The 18,372-nt window shown below is 33.2% G+C and overlaps 1 protein-coding gene across 2 annotated transcripts in view; it reads right to left on the reverse strand.

Moving 5' to 3' along the window:
• Positions 1-14,578: 14,578 nt before the first annotated feature.
• LOC129235147 (26 kDa secreted antigen-like) overlaps positions 14,579-18,372 on the reverse strand; it is a 103,979-nt gene continuing 100,185 nt past the window's right edge. For both annotated transcript variants that reach the window (XM_054869017.1, XM_054868947.1), the window contains 2 exons: positions 16,987-17,130; positions 14,579-15,105 (listed from right to left, as the gene is read on the reverse strand). Coding sequence is in view for 1 of the 2 variants with exons in the window: in XM_054868947.1 (XP_054724922.1) it covers positions 14,948-15,105; positions 16,987-17,130 (302 nt within the window). In the remaining variant the exon portion in view is untranslated. The remainder of the gene's footprint in view (positions 15,106-16,986; positions 17,131-18,372) is intronic.

Genomic DNA, 18,372 nt, shown 5'->3' on the forward strand with positions numbered 1-18,372 from the left:
TTACACCTTATTTTAAAGCTTATCGTGCAGGCACTGACGAAAAATAGACCCACGGTCTAAAAATTGTTTTTTCTGTCAAAAAAAACCTGTTTTAAAGAACCAGAATGAGGTTTTAGTAGAAACAATAGTCGGCAACTTCGACATTTTTTGCTTAACTGCAACCCACAATTCATCAATACTTTGTTGAACGGAGAATTGTTCATCAATAAATTTATCAAGATCTTTCTCATCACAAGTCTCAAATACTTTCTCAAAAAACATTAGAGCATACACTTTCAAATGGAGCGTACTTTTTCTCACACAGTTCCAATTGAATTTTATCGAAAGAGCCAATAGCTAGCTCATTAGATGCCTTTGTAATACCCGATTTAAGAACTCTTTCATATACTACAAGGACATTCATTTCGACACAATTACTTAATTAACATTTGATTATAAATGCAATAATAAATCTCCTACCTGACAGCTTTCGGATGACTAGTGGCACTTTAGTCCACTATTGTCCCTATCAGTTCAATTTGCACTGCACAGTAAAAAAAAGCCCCGAAGCTGCTAACGCTCCGTAAGGACTAAATGTTTCGTTGACTTTCACATTAAACACACAAAAACTCACAAAGTGGACTGTAACACTTTTAGAAAACTCTTTATTCTCTTGGAGATCGGGCATCTTTTGTCGACTCCCCACACTCGAACACTACAAAAGGCACACTCCCACGTATATCAATGTTGCATAAAGCACTTCGCTTTATGATTAGCATTTGGTGGTGATCACAGCAGCATATTACACTATGGACCTTAACATATAAGGAAAGTTCCCAGGCTATTCCAATGTCTCAATTCGGTTCTCAGGCTAGAATTTCTTGACCATTTCTGAAAAATGGAAACGGTCTAAATCCTACTTGAAAATCCCCGTTCCAGCTTGGTATCATTTTTTCAACTCTGGTAAAACCTTTCTTGCCAGAATGGTAATATATTGCTCAGAAAGCATCATACCCAAAACAGGCTGCAAAGAACCAACCCCATCTCAACCGAAACAACGCTAAAACATATTCTTTTGTGGATGTTCTACAAATTAGTTCATTTTCTTTTGCCTGGAGATCTATGCACGTGTTGAGTTCTTTGGCATAGGACAGTGAAATTACTTTCGTCGCTAAATAGTACTTTCCTCCAATACTCAGCAGTCCAATTCTTATGTTTTAACGCCCACAAGTAGCGCTTTTTCTTCATTCATTGGATCAGAGGCTGTTTCTTCATCGGCTAACAGGCTACAAAAAGACGTCTCCAAACAGTAGATGGGCTAATATTTATTCCATTCTCTTTTGAATCTCTATTAAATGCTGCGCTAGTCTTTCGAGGGTCTTTTTTACTTTGCATAAGTAGAAACTAGTTATCTCTTGATATTAATTTCGATTTTCGGCCACATTTCTCTCTTCGCTTTGGAAATATGTATCCTGTTTCTCTTTTCTGTTTTGTAATATGGCTCACAGTCGCAGTACTAACGCGAACTACCTTTGAAATCTCTCTATAGGCATTCAGAAAGAGTAACAATTTTTGTACGCTTTTGCGCTGTCGTATCCACTGCTGACGACAATAAAATCTCAATTGACATGATCATAGCTGCCACTTTCATCTTCGGAAATCCCTACTCATGCGCTCTCTGAACCCCTCCAGTTGGTGCAAATTGATGTCAGGTAAAAGATGTATTCATCCCATAAATTTTTTTTTTCAAATTTTAGTTTGATTGGTGAACAAAACTTAGATTTTTTTTTTCAAATTAATGGAAATCATATTTTGTTCCAATTAATTTGCACAAGGGTGTATTGTATATGTTTCTTCGCTATTTTAGGTTATTCACAAGCCAAAATGTTTCCTGATATTATATTGTTAAATCTTCAAAGATCACGCATAAACCAACACCTTGAAATGCAAAACCGCAACTTCATGAAAAAAAGTACTTGACTTACCAAACAAAATTAATGATTTTTAGTCTAAAAATGTTACTTCTATGAGCCACAAATGGTTGTAGCCACTCAAACCATCTTTAAACGTAAACCTAAAATCGTTGTGCCATCAGTAGAACGCCGCATTAACAAAATATTTGACTGCCCCTGTTACCCGGACGTCCATCCCCCCCCCTCCCCGACAATTACAGAACTATTAAAGTTTAAATTGCATATTTTTCATTTTTTATTTACTTATTTATTTATTTATTTTAAAGACATGTAGTATATTCTGTTTGCAACAACTTTTTTGTTGTCTTTTTAGAAAAAATATTTGCATCTCATATTTCCTTTATTTTAAGTGCAAAAGAAGTCTCAATGCAAACCATGAAACTACAGCAGGTTTTTGCCATCGAAAAATTCCTTTCTTTTTTAAGTTGACTCCGGTCATTTGCTCTTAGAATTCATTTTTCAGATCGTAGAATTGATTGATCAAACATTCAAATATTAAAGGAATAGAAGCGTCGTGTTTCGTGCGGCTTAAGCGCTTGCACTCTTAACTCAACTGTAATTAATTATGTTTATTCAATAATTAATTTCATTTCTGCATTTATCATAATATATTCAACGCGGAAAGAGTTCATGCAGCAAAACGCGATGTATCTCGTCGTTAGAAAATTCAATGCATGTGCTGTAAATTAAATACCTGAAAATCATCATTTATTCTAGTTATTCGAAACGTTCAAATGGTGAAGAATCAAAAAGGTCCTTACTATGATTTTAGATCCCTGGCTGCGTATTCCATATTTGCAATTCGCATTAAATAAACCTCGTTGGCACTGTGTTGATTGAAGTTACTTTCAGAACTAATAATGTAGTTTTGTTTGCATATATAATAATTGCATCCACCCTAATATATAAATATATATATATATATATATATATATATATATATATATATATATATATATATATATATATATATATATATATATATATATATATATATATATATATATAATTATTTTATTTTATAAAATAAAATAAAATAAATTGATAATAATAAAATAAAATAAAAAAATTGCTCCTTTTTGAAGGTTCATTCGAAAACTTTTTCGTTCGTTTATTTACAGGTATGTTTTCATGTTCAATTTTCCTCCAAGGTTCTCGGGGAGGGTAGCAAGTTATTGGGACTTCCCTCCTGCTAAACAGAAAGGACCTTTTGAACTTAGGGACCGGTCCTACCCTTGAGAATGTATCGGTCCCTGGTTCACTTTTTATCATTTTGGTGTTGTTTCCGTGTTCTTGCTTATTGCAATTTCCAATTTATATTGATTGTTTATTCATGAATATGTTTGTATTGTTTTTGTTTCTAACAGCTTTGCGCTGGCATTACGGTACGCTGTAATGTTTATTCTTCCATTTTTCTTTTTTTTTTTAAATTATATTTAAAATGTTCTTGAAAATTATCTCATGTTTTATATGTATACTATACATATATATAAATATTAAAGAAGAGAAAAAAAGAATAATTAATTATCCATCCCCCTTTCTTCTTTTATGTTTTAATGCTGAAAATGTCAAGCAAAAACATAAAAACAATTTTCAGTAATCTTCTGTAGTCCCATTTTTTACGCTTTCAAAAAACATAATGCGCTTTCAAATAGTTTTCCCTCACGAAGAAAAAAAAACCCTATAACGTACTTATCCGAGAACGTTTGGGTGCTGGTATCCATTTCGCTTTTAGTAATTGATTTCAGCTCAATTCCTTTATTCTTCAAGCGTCGATTTAATGGACGTTTTAAGATTCATTTAAAAGTGATTCGAGAACGTAAAAAAAAATTAATGGTTTTTGAGATTATGGATTTAAGATGAAAAGGATGAATTAATAGACGCGTTTAAGTCGGGAAAATTATTTTCAATGATCTGTTTTCTTTATTTTTGTTTTTGAGAAAAGTTTCTTTCGTGTGGTTAAATCATTTATGATGCCTCAATTATCGAGAAAGATTTGCTTTTATCAAAGAATTTTGGAATTTCTCCCCCTTTTTTTTCATTAGAGCTTTTATATGTTTCAGACGATAAATAAGAAACGAGTTTAATACTGGCAAATCATATTATCATAAGACCTAAATAGATCAAGTATGGCCAAGGAAAACAGCTTCAACTATACGCATTGCGGAATTTTAAGTCTAAAATATTATTTTTGTACTCAGCTATTTTTGGTAAATTAGGAAAATTACGTATATGTAGTAACAGTTAAAACATAAAAACTTTTTTTTCATTGGTTTTTCAAAGGACCAATTTTAGTTAAGCAAATAAATCAATTTTCTTATTGATCAACAAAAAGTAAGATCGATGAAATTTATGATCGCCGTGTTATGTATCACTAATAACACTTTGTTAGAAGTTTCCGAAAAAGGTCTGTTTTTTGTTTGAGGCTCTTGTTTTCTGTTTAAACGTGACAGAAAGTATGTACAGTCCGACCACCGATGAGATGAAAAGGCAAACATCCGATTTAGAGGCGTAAATGGAAGCATCCATTACTTTTCATGAATGCCAGCTTTTGCAGATGTGTGTTAGCCTCTAAATTTAGCAGAGTCACATCAAAGTGAGCGAACCACGAGCGTCAAAATTTTACTTGTCCCCCTCATCAAGGTAGGCTCGTCTTAACTGGATGTTTGCTAACACCATATCATCCCGTGGCCAGAGTGTAGAAAAGAATAGTTAGTATACCTCTAGAATTTTGCTTCTGTGGTGTGCACTCGTAATTAGATTTTTTGCGGTTTATTTATTTTTTTTAATAAATTGTTTACTACTTTCCTTAATACATTTTTTTAATATAAAATAATCTTTAAAAAATATTTTTCAAAATTCTTCGTCTGTGGACACTAGAGGACACTACCGTAAACGATATCAGTCTGAACGCTCTGAATTCACTGCCCAACGTTAAAGAAGTCACTTGCATACCCTCACAAGGTACTGATGCCACTTTTCTGCGCAAGACAGGGACTACTCATAAAGAGATTTCAGGCAGCGTGGCAGTGTTGGGTAAAGTATCTGAAGCATTCAGGCATCAGCAGGAATTAACTTTTTATAGTTTGCAGTCTCTTTGAACATTGCTGTGAGCTCAGCCACCACCTCCTACACAGAAAGCCTAGTGGTTTCGTCACGTGACCGAAAGAGGCTGACTCGGAGGAAATTTCCCGATGAAAAGCGCTTGAATTCATGTCTCTTAACATACTTAAGCTATTATTTTGATAACAGTAGTTCACCAAACATATTAACATTTATCAATGGAGAAATTAAAAGTTTATTTTCTAAGTTGACGCTCTTTTTTTCTTTAAATTGAGCAAATATATAAGAAAGAACGTAGGGAATAAGAAGATTACAGTAACCAAAATTTTTTCAATACATTGTATCATATCCGTATGATTTTTAAGGAGTTCCAAAAATAATGTCTTAATTATCAATATCATAACGAAGTAAACATTAATGAAAAATTTAAGTTTTAACAATTATAGACTCATATTTCAACAAGAACGACATACTTTAAAATTTCCTATCCACTATCGTAGAAGCGATCACATACTTAATAACGCAATGGTTATCACAATAAAATATTCTAAAAAAAATTATCATTGAATATGAAATGCGTTCTGCATAAATATGAAAATATATATGGGAATTATGTAAATCATGCGTCACGATCTGCAACACAAAGTAATCAAATAAACATTTTGCGAATCTGAAAGCAATATTTAAATAATCTCAGTTGTGGACGAAATATTTTCTTCTTGTTTACTTTCCTTGGCGACACACAAGTTTCATCTTTCACAAACAATTAAAACAAATTTGTAGCTTTATTCTTACAAATTTTCGTGAAGTTAGTAGCTGCATTCAGTTAAAATTATTGAAATAATTACAAAAAAATTAATGATCAGAATTTGTTTTATGCAAAATGTAAAAAAAATATCTAAAATGATTAAGTTTTGTAAATATTTCTTTCATTGCAAAAATGCAATTTTCTAGAAAGAACGCTAGCCATTGAGGGCTTGAGAAAGAAAACAAATTGTCTTACCTGTTTTTATGTTGTAAATTATATCCATTATAGATTATTAAAGTTCAAAAATTTTCATTTCTTTTTTATTCTTCATTACAGTGTAATATTACTAAAATGTATTTATACTTGCACAATTAATTTAACTATAAAAAGGAGTTTTACTAAATCCAGACTGAACTTTGCTGTACAGTAGCATTAGTGGAAAAAAATGCTAAGAATTCGAAACTTAATTTGAGATTGGCGAACGCGTTGGCGAGTACTGAGAGCGCTAAACAGCCAAATAAGGATCTGACTCGGCCATTTTCTAGTACGTCATCGCTCATTTAAGGTAACTACTATGAGGCTTTCTTGTAGGTAGTGATGGCTCAGCCTTCCTCTTCCTCCTACCTCCACCCCAATTGAAAATTGCAACAAAATAGGCAGCAGGATTTTTTTTTAAATTACATATCCAAATAACAAAATCATATATTAAACATAAAATTACGGAGAGCGGAGAAACAGGACCATACACTTCCTAGTCGAAATATTAGAAAAACGAAGAATATTAGATGAACGTATTCAAAAACAATTTAAATATTTCTCAGAATTTTGAACCGACTGATTCCAAGACTCAACTACGCTGCTTGACAATTGCTAAGGAACAGGTGCGTTTTTTGGAATGGTTCAAAATAGACAATGGTTAAAGGAGCAGAACTAAGTACATAGTTAGTAGGGAGGATGTGCCTTTATTATAAGTACAAAATAGCAAATATTACTGCATCGATGAAGTAAAAACTTAAAAAATTTTAAAAAATTCCTACTTAGATTATTTTCTTACAACCACAAAAAAAAATTGATCTAGGTAAGAATGATGGAGACATAAGCGCCTTAGTCTGATGTGTGATTACTACGGACGCTAATGCACATTTTGCATCTGTTTTCCTTGCTCTCCACTAAACTATCGAGAAGTTCTTGGGGGATACTTTCCCACTCCTCTTTCGAGGCGGATTTGAGTTCTTGTACTGTTCTGGGAGGAACGGTTCTTTGCACAACACGTGTGCCAAGAGCATCCCAGGCATGTTCGATTGGATTTAGATCGGGAGAGTATGCAAGGCACTGCATGCGGAGAATGTTTTCAATTTGTACTGTCCCTGATACTACAATGCTCCTGTGTGGCCTTGCAATGTCGTCCATAAAGAGAAAGTCTGGACCTACAACCCCCCTAAAAAGACGAACATGATCCAGTACGAATTCTCTGCAATACGTTTGCGACGTGACGCTTCCTTGTTCATAAATGTGAAGCACTGTTCTGCCATTGTGCGTTATGCCTGCCCACACCATCAAGCCTGGGCCGTAGGGGAGAGGAGGGAGGATTGGGACACTTTTCACATAAATGGTTTTTATTCATAATCCTCTACTTATTCATTAATGCAAAAGTTCACACAATAAACTTGCATATTATAACTACATTTTAAAAATATACACAATGTTTAAACATTTTATTATTTTCACACTTGACTAATTACAAATTTGAAGAATTTTGTCCCATTCCTCCCTCCTGGGTGGGAGGAGGGGGACATGAGTAAGGGAGGAGTGAGACACATTTGAAAATTACAGAAAAATTAGCGAATGTCATAATTAGAAAGGTCCACATTAAAAGAAAAACAAGACTGTGCTCAACTGGTCCCACCAACTAATTGTGGTGGCGGTAATTTCATGATAATATCTGTTTTATCTATAATGCTACAGTCATCCTGTTGAGGAAAATTAAAATTTCATGTCCTTTCTCGTAAATTTTGCATTGTAGCTTTCAGTATCATAAATGCTCTCCATCCTTGCAATATAGTTATGGGGGGGGGGGTAGCAATTTGTTTATTTTTGCTGACAACCGAAGGGGGGATGTTTGAGTGATGCTTACGTAAGACAGTTTCGAAAATCTTAAAATGTAAAAAAAAAAAACTAGAAAAAAAATTTCAAATGGCTAAGTTTTTTTTTAAATTGTGATCTAAGAATTTTTCTTAAATAAGAAATTAAACAAGTATTTTTTTTTTAATTAAGTCTCAATTTTTTTAAATTGAATTTTTACTGTTAAGAAAAGTGGGGGGGGGGGGGGTTGCTATTAGCTTATTTTATTATTAAAGGGGGGTTTTCGATTTGCATATTTCAGCCGACAAAGGGGAGGAGAGGTCAAAAATTGACAAAAACATGCTTACGTAATATTTGAACAGCCCCTTTACAGAAGGGACATATTTATGGGGCATGTCCCATTCCTCCCTCTTCGGAGTGTCCCATTCCTCCCTCTTCGGAGTGTTCCATTCCTCCCTCTACACATTGCTTCTAAAAAATAACTTGTCACATAAACCATGCTGGTTTTAGGCTTAATTAAATTGCAGATAAGCATACATTATATACTTAAGGGGGTCCGGGACACAAAAATCGTCAAATTTTGCAATTTTTTTTTTAATCATTTAAAAAATTACTCCGTTTCTTCTGCTTAAAACGACGTTTGAATCGTTTCTATCTTTATTAGAACAAAAGATATAATTCTCTTTGTTGCCTGCATCTAACTAATGTGTATTGAACTTTAAAACTTTAAGCGCGTTTTTCTCCATGATGCAATTTTTCCCGATTTCTTGCATTCAAACTCTTATAAGTCAAGAACCAATGAAGATAAAGTAATGAAATTTGGAGTATGTCTTTTTCAAACAGTTTACTTAATTTTTTATTCGTCGATTTTAAAAAAAACGTTTACTTCAAAAAATATGTTTTTTTTTTATTTTTTTTTTTTTTAAAGTATCTTCGAATTTTTCGAAATTTTTCTTCAAATATTTTTAATTTTTTATTGAATCAATATTTTTAAAATCGCCGAATAGAAATTAAAGCTTAGATATTTGTGCATACTTTTTTGAAAAAAAATTGAAAATTGATCAACAATATTTTGAGTCATAGCAATTTAAAGCAATCTCAATTTAAAAAAAAAATTAAATTTAAATAAATTTTTTTTTTCATATTTATGTTGTGATTTTGCTTATTAATTAAACGGTGAATCAGTGTAAAAAAATTCAAAACTCTAAAGTATATAATTAAAAAAATTTCAAAATGTGTCCCGGACCCCCTTAAGATTACAATGATAATATATTATGTTAGTTTTACAAATTACATAAATAAAGAAATAAAACTAAAAATACATTAGAAACTTACTTTGGAGGTGAGAAATTTAACTTTTTCCAACTATTAACTGAAACTTCCTGCTGGATAAAATGCAAGTATGAAACAAAAAGAAGCTATAAACAGGCCTTCTAGTGGTCAAACTAACAATAAAACAAAGTGATTTATTTTGCCATAATTTTAGCTGTCCCACTCCTCCCACTGTCCCATTCCTCCCTCCTCTCCCCTACCGATCATGTTCGCAAACAAATTTTTGTGCATAACCTGTTCCACGCGCTCTCCACAATAGTTGGTGACCAGAATCACTCGTCTGACTGAAATGAGATTCGTCGGAGAACATCACTTTAGACCAATTTTGACGATCCCAACCAACATGTTCCTTGCACAAGCGAAATCTCCTTGACGATGGCGTAGTTGAAGTGGGATGCAACGTACGGGTTTCCGTGCATACAAACCAACATTATTTAATCGCCGTGAGATGGTTCTTGCAGAAACATTCATACCGGTAGCGGTTGCGAGATTTGCAGCTTGTCCAGGAGTGAAATTTCTGTTCCCTTTTGCCACGAGGGCTACATAGCGATTCTTTGAAAGTGTTGTGTTCCTACCACGAACCCCGGCATGCTTTCGCAAATCATTTCCACCTTCAAAGGCCTCTTTAATCTCGAGATTACACTTTTTGATACACCCATTGCAGCAGCTACAGTGGGGACACTTTGACTTGCTTCCAGTCGTACAACCGTGCGTCCACGATCGTAGGTAGTCAAATGATGTCTTGCTGACATTTTAATCTTAAATATTTCAAAAATCAAACATAATTTCAGACAAAAAACTTTTTCAACATACAGCACTATTTTTGTTAAACACCAATCATCGTGAATTTTAGTACGAATCTTGAGCTTGTATGCACTGTCTTTTATACAGATAACGAGTCTTGATCTACCACGACATCTGAACTTGAACTTATTTCCATTGGCCAGATGTCTAAGGCACAAATTTACATAAATCACTTGTTCTTAGCAATTGTCAAGCAGTGTATTAGAAATGTATTCACGATGAATAAAAAACCACAACAGTTCGGAATGAACAATATTTCCTTGCAGTATTTCCAGATTTTCCATCTTTAGAACAATGATAAAAGTAAGAAAAATTACGTAGGGATCACAAGGCAAACGAAAAATGTGTGAATAGATTTAGATGAACATAAATACATCGACAATTAAAGTAATACCTGTTTTTAAGTATGAAATTTTTATGTATAGTAAGCAGGGGCAGTGCCCAAAAGCGATGGCACACAACCATCAAATACTACGCAGTACCCCCTCCCCCGCATACAAACATAATCAGAACGCTCTAAAGAAAAGAAAGTAACCCTTAAAACCACCCTGCTAAACTTTTCAATAGTGAAAATTTCAATAGCGCAGAACGGGAAATTGAAATTATTGTACTCATAGGCACACCTACTGGAGGTAAGTTTGTGTGTGTGTGTGTGCATACAAGGCATAGCGGGCAGTTACATTTAAAACAGGGGATTGTGACGTGAAATGCCATAACCTTAAATAATTCTAAATATTTAGCAAATTAGTTTACTACAACTAATTCTCCATAATTTTTAAAACCAAATATTATGCTAATGTGAAACATTTATTAAACAAACGCTCTAAATTTGAAACAAATTCTTTGAATGATGTGCTGAAAACTTGTGTTGTTGAATTTAAGTTATGATTATTTCTTGAACGAAATTGTTTGAACATAAAATCTACATAACTAAGTCTTATTATTTACATATTTTCTATTAATTGTGCTTTGACTTAGACTTTTTTTCTCTAACGTTCTTCCACCACAGATTATCAGAAAAAACAAATGCTTCTTACGGCATGGTAAAACAACATGAAAGGTAAAAATATTTTGTTAACTGAAAAACTCAACTGAAACAAAGGATTCGGAAGTAAGATAGAATAATAATAATAAAGGAATTTTAAAAATGAAATTCTTTTTATCGGACAAAAGAGAATAAAGCTCACACTTTATGTTTACATAGCACTTTTTTTTTTTTTTTGTAATTAATCAAACTTATAGCGAGAAACATTTGAGTTTACTCGACAAATTTCTTGAAATTAAGTTTATTTAAGATTGAGTTATCTTTCTGGAAAATCCACTCACTCTTCAAAGAGTCACCCGCACTTCTTTTTCATTAAAACAAACGAAACTAAACTAAAAATGTTTTCCCCTCTTTATTTGCATTCGTTTGAGAAAGAATCAAACTTATCTCTTCAGGAGATTATTCGAATTCCAACCTCCCCCCCCCCCTATTCTTTTATGCCCAGTGCTTACTTTCATTTTGATTCCCGAGAGATTGTGAATAGAAGTTGTGCAAATACATAACGCAGTTGAATTGAAGGATGAGTGAACGAGACGAGCTTGGATCAACTAATAGTTAAGGAGCATTACGTGGAAGAAGTGAATACACGCAAACAAGGGAAAAATATTTTAAAAGATATTGTTGTTCCCGCATCATTTTAATTACTACTTACTTTTTAAAATCTTTCATTGTGTCTCAAAATTTAATAAAAATAATATTTTTTACCTAAGACTTGTTTCGAACCCGAGTTTGTCTATTTGACAAACTACAGACTTTCAGTTTATACAGAGTTGACCCTGATTTTAGGGAGGTTACGTTCCACAAAAATGCCACGTAAATCCCAAGCTCGTAAATCAAGCCTTATTAGTTATGTCAAAATTGGGGTTAGATTCCTTAGATTAAAAAAATGCTTCATTCTCGTGATAGATAAATGCATAAGTTTCATGTTTACTTATTTCAATACATACGCACAACGCATAGAAAAAAACATGAATTAATTTACTGTTTATTGAAAAAAAGAGCTGATTATGATAGTCCTTTGGCAGTCATTGATTATTTTTCTCTGCAGTTCTTTGTATGGCATTAAAGCATCCATGATCACTCGCGTCATTTCCTTAACGGTATCTTCCTTCAATAACAAATCAGAAAGATCATTTGCCGTCGTCAAAGAATGGCTAAAATTTTTCAATGTGAAAGATTTTGGTTGTGTGTCGTCGATGTCGATATCCTCCTTGGTTTCGTATTCTTTTGTCATTCCTAAAAGTTTATCTTCCAATGAGGTCTGAATTGGGCGAGTTTAATAACTTTACTTCTGGAAATAGCTCTGGGACCAATCACAAAAAATGTTTCCAGTGGCACAAACTCGCTTATTAGCGTGGTGAAATGCAGTTTATTGTATGTTATCTGCAATCTTATGAGTTTGGATTTTGAATGAGGGGAACATTTTCTCTGTTTGCAATGCGTAACATCTAAACTCACCTGGCTAAAACAAAATAAAGACTTCAAATATTAACTGTGTATGATCAAATCCGGGCAAACTAAACCCGAGTAAAATGAGATTTTCTTGACTTCACTTTCAGGAGTCCCACATATGCCGACTGATAAATATATTTATTTAAAAAAATAATTAAAGTCAGTTGAATGGAAACGGAATTTTAGTGTTTCAACTTTAGATCTTTAACTTCCTTGGATGAATTGAGAGATAAAATTTTGTGCTTTCCATCCAAGAGCAACTGGATGTGAATCCCGAGAGTAACTGGTTGGGGGAAATTTTTGGCTTTATGATTATTTGTTAGCAAATGAAATCCTTCGTACATTTACCCCGGAGACTCGGGGGAGAATCGAAATAATGACTCTCTTCCACATGGGGTTGATGTAGGCGGGTAACCGAAATATATACAATCAGTTTAGAAGCTTAAGAAGTTTCACACCAACGATGTTCTATCTGCGGCTCATAGATCGCATGCAATTCACTGAATCCTCCAAATATGATCTGAAGTCATTAAACAGAAAAATCATACGAAAAATTAAATTATGTGCTGAATTCATGTGGAATACACAGAAAAGCGTACCATAAATGAATGAATAAGTAAATTAAATGAAGTACTTCTCTTTGCCTCTTGTGTATTTGCTTCTAATGTCGTCGGCGCCATGCTAAACTAACGAATGTGAAAATTGGCACTTTTCAGTAGAGCCATAAAAATTATTCTTTTCGACGTGTCGCGTCTAGTTATTTTCAATGCTTTAACTTTTATAGACAACTTTAAGTGTAAAACTATTGTTTGAAGTAGTTATAACTAGCAGGTTGCCCTTTTTGAGTATCCGGCAAATGATCGAATTTGAAAAACGCGATTTGCGATTTTTCACATTCGCTAGTTTAGCATGAGGACGACGATGTATTAAACGCTTAAAATCAAAACATGCCTAATGTTAATTAAGTAATTACCTACTGTACTCGACATGAATAAATTTCAATAATTTTTAATGGTAATTATAACAAAAATAATTTTTATAAATCATTATAAACCATAGCATGAGTTATTAAACGCTTAAAATCAAAACGTTCCTAATGTTAGTTAAATAAGTACCTACTGTACTGGACATGAATAGATTTCAAACATTTTTCATGGTAATTATGACAAAAATATGAAATAAATTATTGGCACAATTATATCGTCGGCACCATGCTAAACTAACCAAAGTGAAAGATCGCGAAATGCGTTTTTTTAATTCGATTGTTTGCCGTAGTACTCAAAAAGGGCTACCTACTGGTTATTACTACTTCAAATGATAGTTTTACGCTTAAAGTTATCTAAAAAAATTAAAAGATTGAAAATAACTAAACGCGTCAGGTTAAAAAAAAAATATTGTTTCGGCTCTCTCCTGAAAAGTGACAATTTTCACATTCGTTAGTTTAGCATAGTGCTGACACGATATATCTTAATCTTAAAAGCTTTTTTTTTTTTTTTTTTTTTTGCTGAAATCAACTACGTGTCTAAGTACATAGTTAAAATATTGCAAAATGGGTGGCACTGCAAACTGAAAATATTTTACCATTTCCCTTTGCCCCCCCCCCCTGGAGATGGAAAACTTCATAAGGAAGCCAAAAGTGCCAAACAAACTGGTAATGTAGAATTAGCTCAGACCAGACGAATGACCGGTACAACTCAAAGATTGAAGGCAAGGCATGGTATATTCAGTAAATTATCGCCCATTAGCCAGGGCTAAATCAGAAATACATACCATGCCTTGCCTTTAATCTTCGAGTTGTAACGAACCATTGCTTCGGTCACTCGTCTGGTCTGTGCTAGTTCTACATTAGCTACCAGTTTGTTTGGCACTCTTGGATTCCTTAAGAGGTTTTCCATCTCCAGCTCAGTCACTTTCCTATGCCGGGCTGATAAGTGCTAATAAGCATGAAATTGCAGTCCTTGGCTGGAAATGACTGAACTGGCGGTGTATTTCATGTATTTCTGACTTAGCTAATGGGCGATAATTTACTGAATATATCAAAGGCATAGTTTGCCCACTGATTTATTAGAAGCATGTTCGAAAACACGAAGGACAACTATGCGTTTTCAAAGGCTTTATTTGATTGCACATTCTTCACTACCAATCAATAATAGTTTATATAAACAATTACAAATGATCGGAAATTATTGAGGTAACAGAAGTATTGAAATATCAATAACATCTTTATTTCACAATTCGTTCAAAATGTATACTTCAGATTTATTTTATCCATAAATATCCAAAACATACACAGCTTCTTAAAAAAGCTTTTATTAAAAAATCAGCACAATCAACATTCAAAGAACTTTTTCATTTCGAATAAAAATTTAAATGAAAACCAAACATGTTTTGCATTTGAACTTTTATATTCACTAAAATTACCATTTAGGAATTCAATACGTTGCTTGCATTGGTGACAGCAGGAACAAATTAAAGTCTGAAAAAATTGCAAGCCTTGATGGAGAGACTATGGTTTCTTGCGTATTCTTCCTTATTAAATCTCATTCTATAACTTGATAAGGGACCATAATGGTGAGGTTCGATATATTCATTCTGGCAGTAGACACAAAATAGATACCTATGGTTCGCTAATAGAGAAAAAAAATTCCAAAATTAGAATCAGACATTTCTTGATTAATTAAGCAATTTCTTCTAAAAGTTGCACATTTTTTTTAGCGAAAAGATTCAATTATTTTTCTCGTTTTGACAAGTCATGCCAACAGCTTACACTGAGATACGTCTCTCAATCTCGCTCTCTCTGCGCGTGTGTGTACGTGTGTGATGACACGTATATACACACACGTATGCACAAAAGATTAATAAAATATGTTTCAATCTTTCAATTATAGAATTTAAAAAAAAAATAAGAGGAAAGACACAAGTTGTTTTATCATAACTTATATCAAGCTGCATATTAGGAAATAACAACCGAAAAATAAAGCAGAAATAAATTAAAACTGCATGATATTTATTATATTACACAAAGTTATGGTAACACTATTTTAGCTAAATTAATAATAGGTTTAGTCCAGTGAATACACAAAATTTCTCAAGTGCAACATGAAACGACAGTGATAGAATGTCACATGGGAAATAGTTACATGCTAAAATAACTTTAAGCGAAGGAGACTGTACTTATACATTTCTACTTTAATGTGAACAGCGCAAAAGCACACTTGCTTTTCTTCTGATTTATTTATTTTTTATTAAATTTACAATTGCGAATTTTTTATCAACATTAGTCCCTCCATGGTTACATAGAAAGACTTTTGAGGGTTGTTATAGGGGCTTACGATCATATCCTTACTATAGTATATGAACCCTCACAGTAAGCTTGGGGTCAATTCTGACTCCTGAACACATTATTTGCCACTTCGTTGCAATTCAGACATGTCATCTAAAAATCTGGAAAATGAATCGATTTTGTTCATTTAATGGTAAATTTTATGAAAATCAATTGCAACGTGTGTGAAAAAGTAAATTTTCCATGTTAGTTTTTATTGATAATACTAGGGTACCCATGAGGTCTCAAAAGTTACTCTAGAAGGTTTTATTGTTCAATGTACAAATAGATGAGTAGGGTTTTTTTTTTTCACATTACTATTTTTTTAGGAAATACAGAAACGGTAAGGACACATGGGTCCCAAAAAATATAAAACTATTGTATTAAGAAAGTGTGGTGAACTATCTTGTCAGTAAGTAACAGTTCACCTAAGGCTTCACGCTTAAGGTGGGGTAAGGTGGAGAAAGTAAATAACGAGTCGTATCAATAGCATTTTCAGAAATGCATTTTTCGTAAGAGGTGGAAGCATATTTTCATAGTGATTTTCGTACTTATTACTTACATGGTTAAATTCCCAAAGTCAAAATCATGTTACAAATTTCTGAATATTTACATAATAATTTTAAGAAATTTGTAAAATGATTTTGTATTTTTGAATTTAACCATGTAAGTAATAAGTTTTTAAAATTTACACAATAATTTTAGACCGGCTGGTGGCGTGATGGTAAGGGAATGCTCTTCTACGCCTTTGGACCTGGGTTATGACCTGAGGTGGCCAGTCGGTGGATTTTCGATATGCAGAAAATCATCAGCGCCCATGTCGTATGATTATGCAGCATGTAAAATATCCCTTCTGTATTCGTTTGGCTTAGAATTCCCTTGGGAAAATTTAATTCCTAGTGCAATTTTGCATCAAAAGAGAGACCATGTGCCTCCATCTGGAGGAAAGTGGGCGTCAAAAACTTCTTGTGTCACGCATCAGCGCCTTAATGGTGGCACATGAAAGACTGATGTCTTGTTGGGGAGCGCAATAGTTCGGGTAAAAGCCTTGCTGGCTCTTCTGGTCAGCCTCTTATACAGCCCCACTGGAAACACATAATAATTTTGACAGAAGTTTATTAATTAATGGAATAAAATTTGATCGTGATGGTAGCAGTAACATACGATAAGACTAGAAGGTACCTACGGCTTCCAGGAACAGCAAAAGGAGCTTGCAGGTCCCCAGCTTTACAGGTAGTTGATTTATATCCTTTTTGGAGACACTTCTTTGGAATGTTCGTCGCAAGCTCATGCAAAAATGGAGGCCCCACCACATCGAATGCATCTGGGTCTGTCATTAAAAAAAAGTAAAATTCAAAAACAACTTGTTATACTGCTTCATTTCAACTCAAGTACTCTTCCGAATCAGCAATTAATGCTATTTGGGGAATAATTTACCAACATAGAGATATTTTTTATTAGCATTGATGTTCTAAAAAACAAAAATACGAAAGAATAGAAAAGTAAATATTTATCCATATGATATATATAGCAAAAGACGGGAAAAAACTCATAAAGGGGCACTCTACATTTAGAGACAACCGAAAGACAACTGAAAATTACATGTGAGTTATTTCAATGAGATCGTATCAGATTTTAATCGGTGTTATTTTACCCGAAATTTCATTTATGAAATTATTTATAGGGTAAGAGGAATACAATGAGATACAAAAACTCAGTTGCATTATTTACTGTTAAAAACACAGAAATCAATTTCATTCACATGATACAACATTTGTCACTGTAATTATAAAAATGGATAAAGAAAAACTAGGAAGCTATACAAGCGAAAAATTATGTAAAAACGAAATGCAATTTTGTCTCACTTTTCCTCGAGTAAAAAGGAACTGTAAGATACACTAAGTGCAAACGTATTTTCGAATTTAAAAACTTTGAAAGAATCTAAATTTATTCGGAAGAGAATTAAGGATTGTTGTCTTTTGGTTTTGGTATGAGTTATTACCATTGGCAAGATAACTTGAATGTCTTCTTGATACACATCAGGGACATCTGGTACCGGAGAAAAGTCACATTTTTCAGAGAAATTCAACTGCACCGCATCATTTGATGCGTTAATGCTTTAAACTTTCCCAACAAACCAACTTGTTTTTTTTTTTTTTTTTTTTTTTTTTTTTTTTTTTAAAGCTGGAAATTCTACAAGAATAAAATCATTTTTCTCAAATTTCTTGTAATCTCCTATTGGAACTGAATGAGATTGGTCTCCATCTTAAATACGGAAGTCTCCGTCTGAAGAGTCATCCAAAATTATCTGTGGAGGTCATAGTTTTATCGTTTCGATAAAATCTGGCTTTGATTTGTTTTCTTGGTTTTCCTTTTGGGTACTCACACATCTGTTCGGGATTCAGATAAAATGATTTAGAATATTCTGGATTGGTAAATTGGTATAAAATTTGATCTTGTGATGCAGCATTTGAGGAGGATGGAATGCTTTCACTGTAGCCTTTTTCCATCACTAGCACAACAGCTTCTTTCATGTGTGTTAAAAAATCTTTTTTAATCATAGTCAACTCTC

This window comes from Uloborus diversus, chromosome 1 (genome assembly GCF_026930045.1).
Source record: "Uloborus diversus isolate 005 chromosome 1, Udiv.v.3.1, whole genome shotgun sequence".
NCBI lineage: Eukaryota > Metazoa > Arthropoda > Arachnida > Araneae > Uloboridae > Uloborus > Uloborus diversus.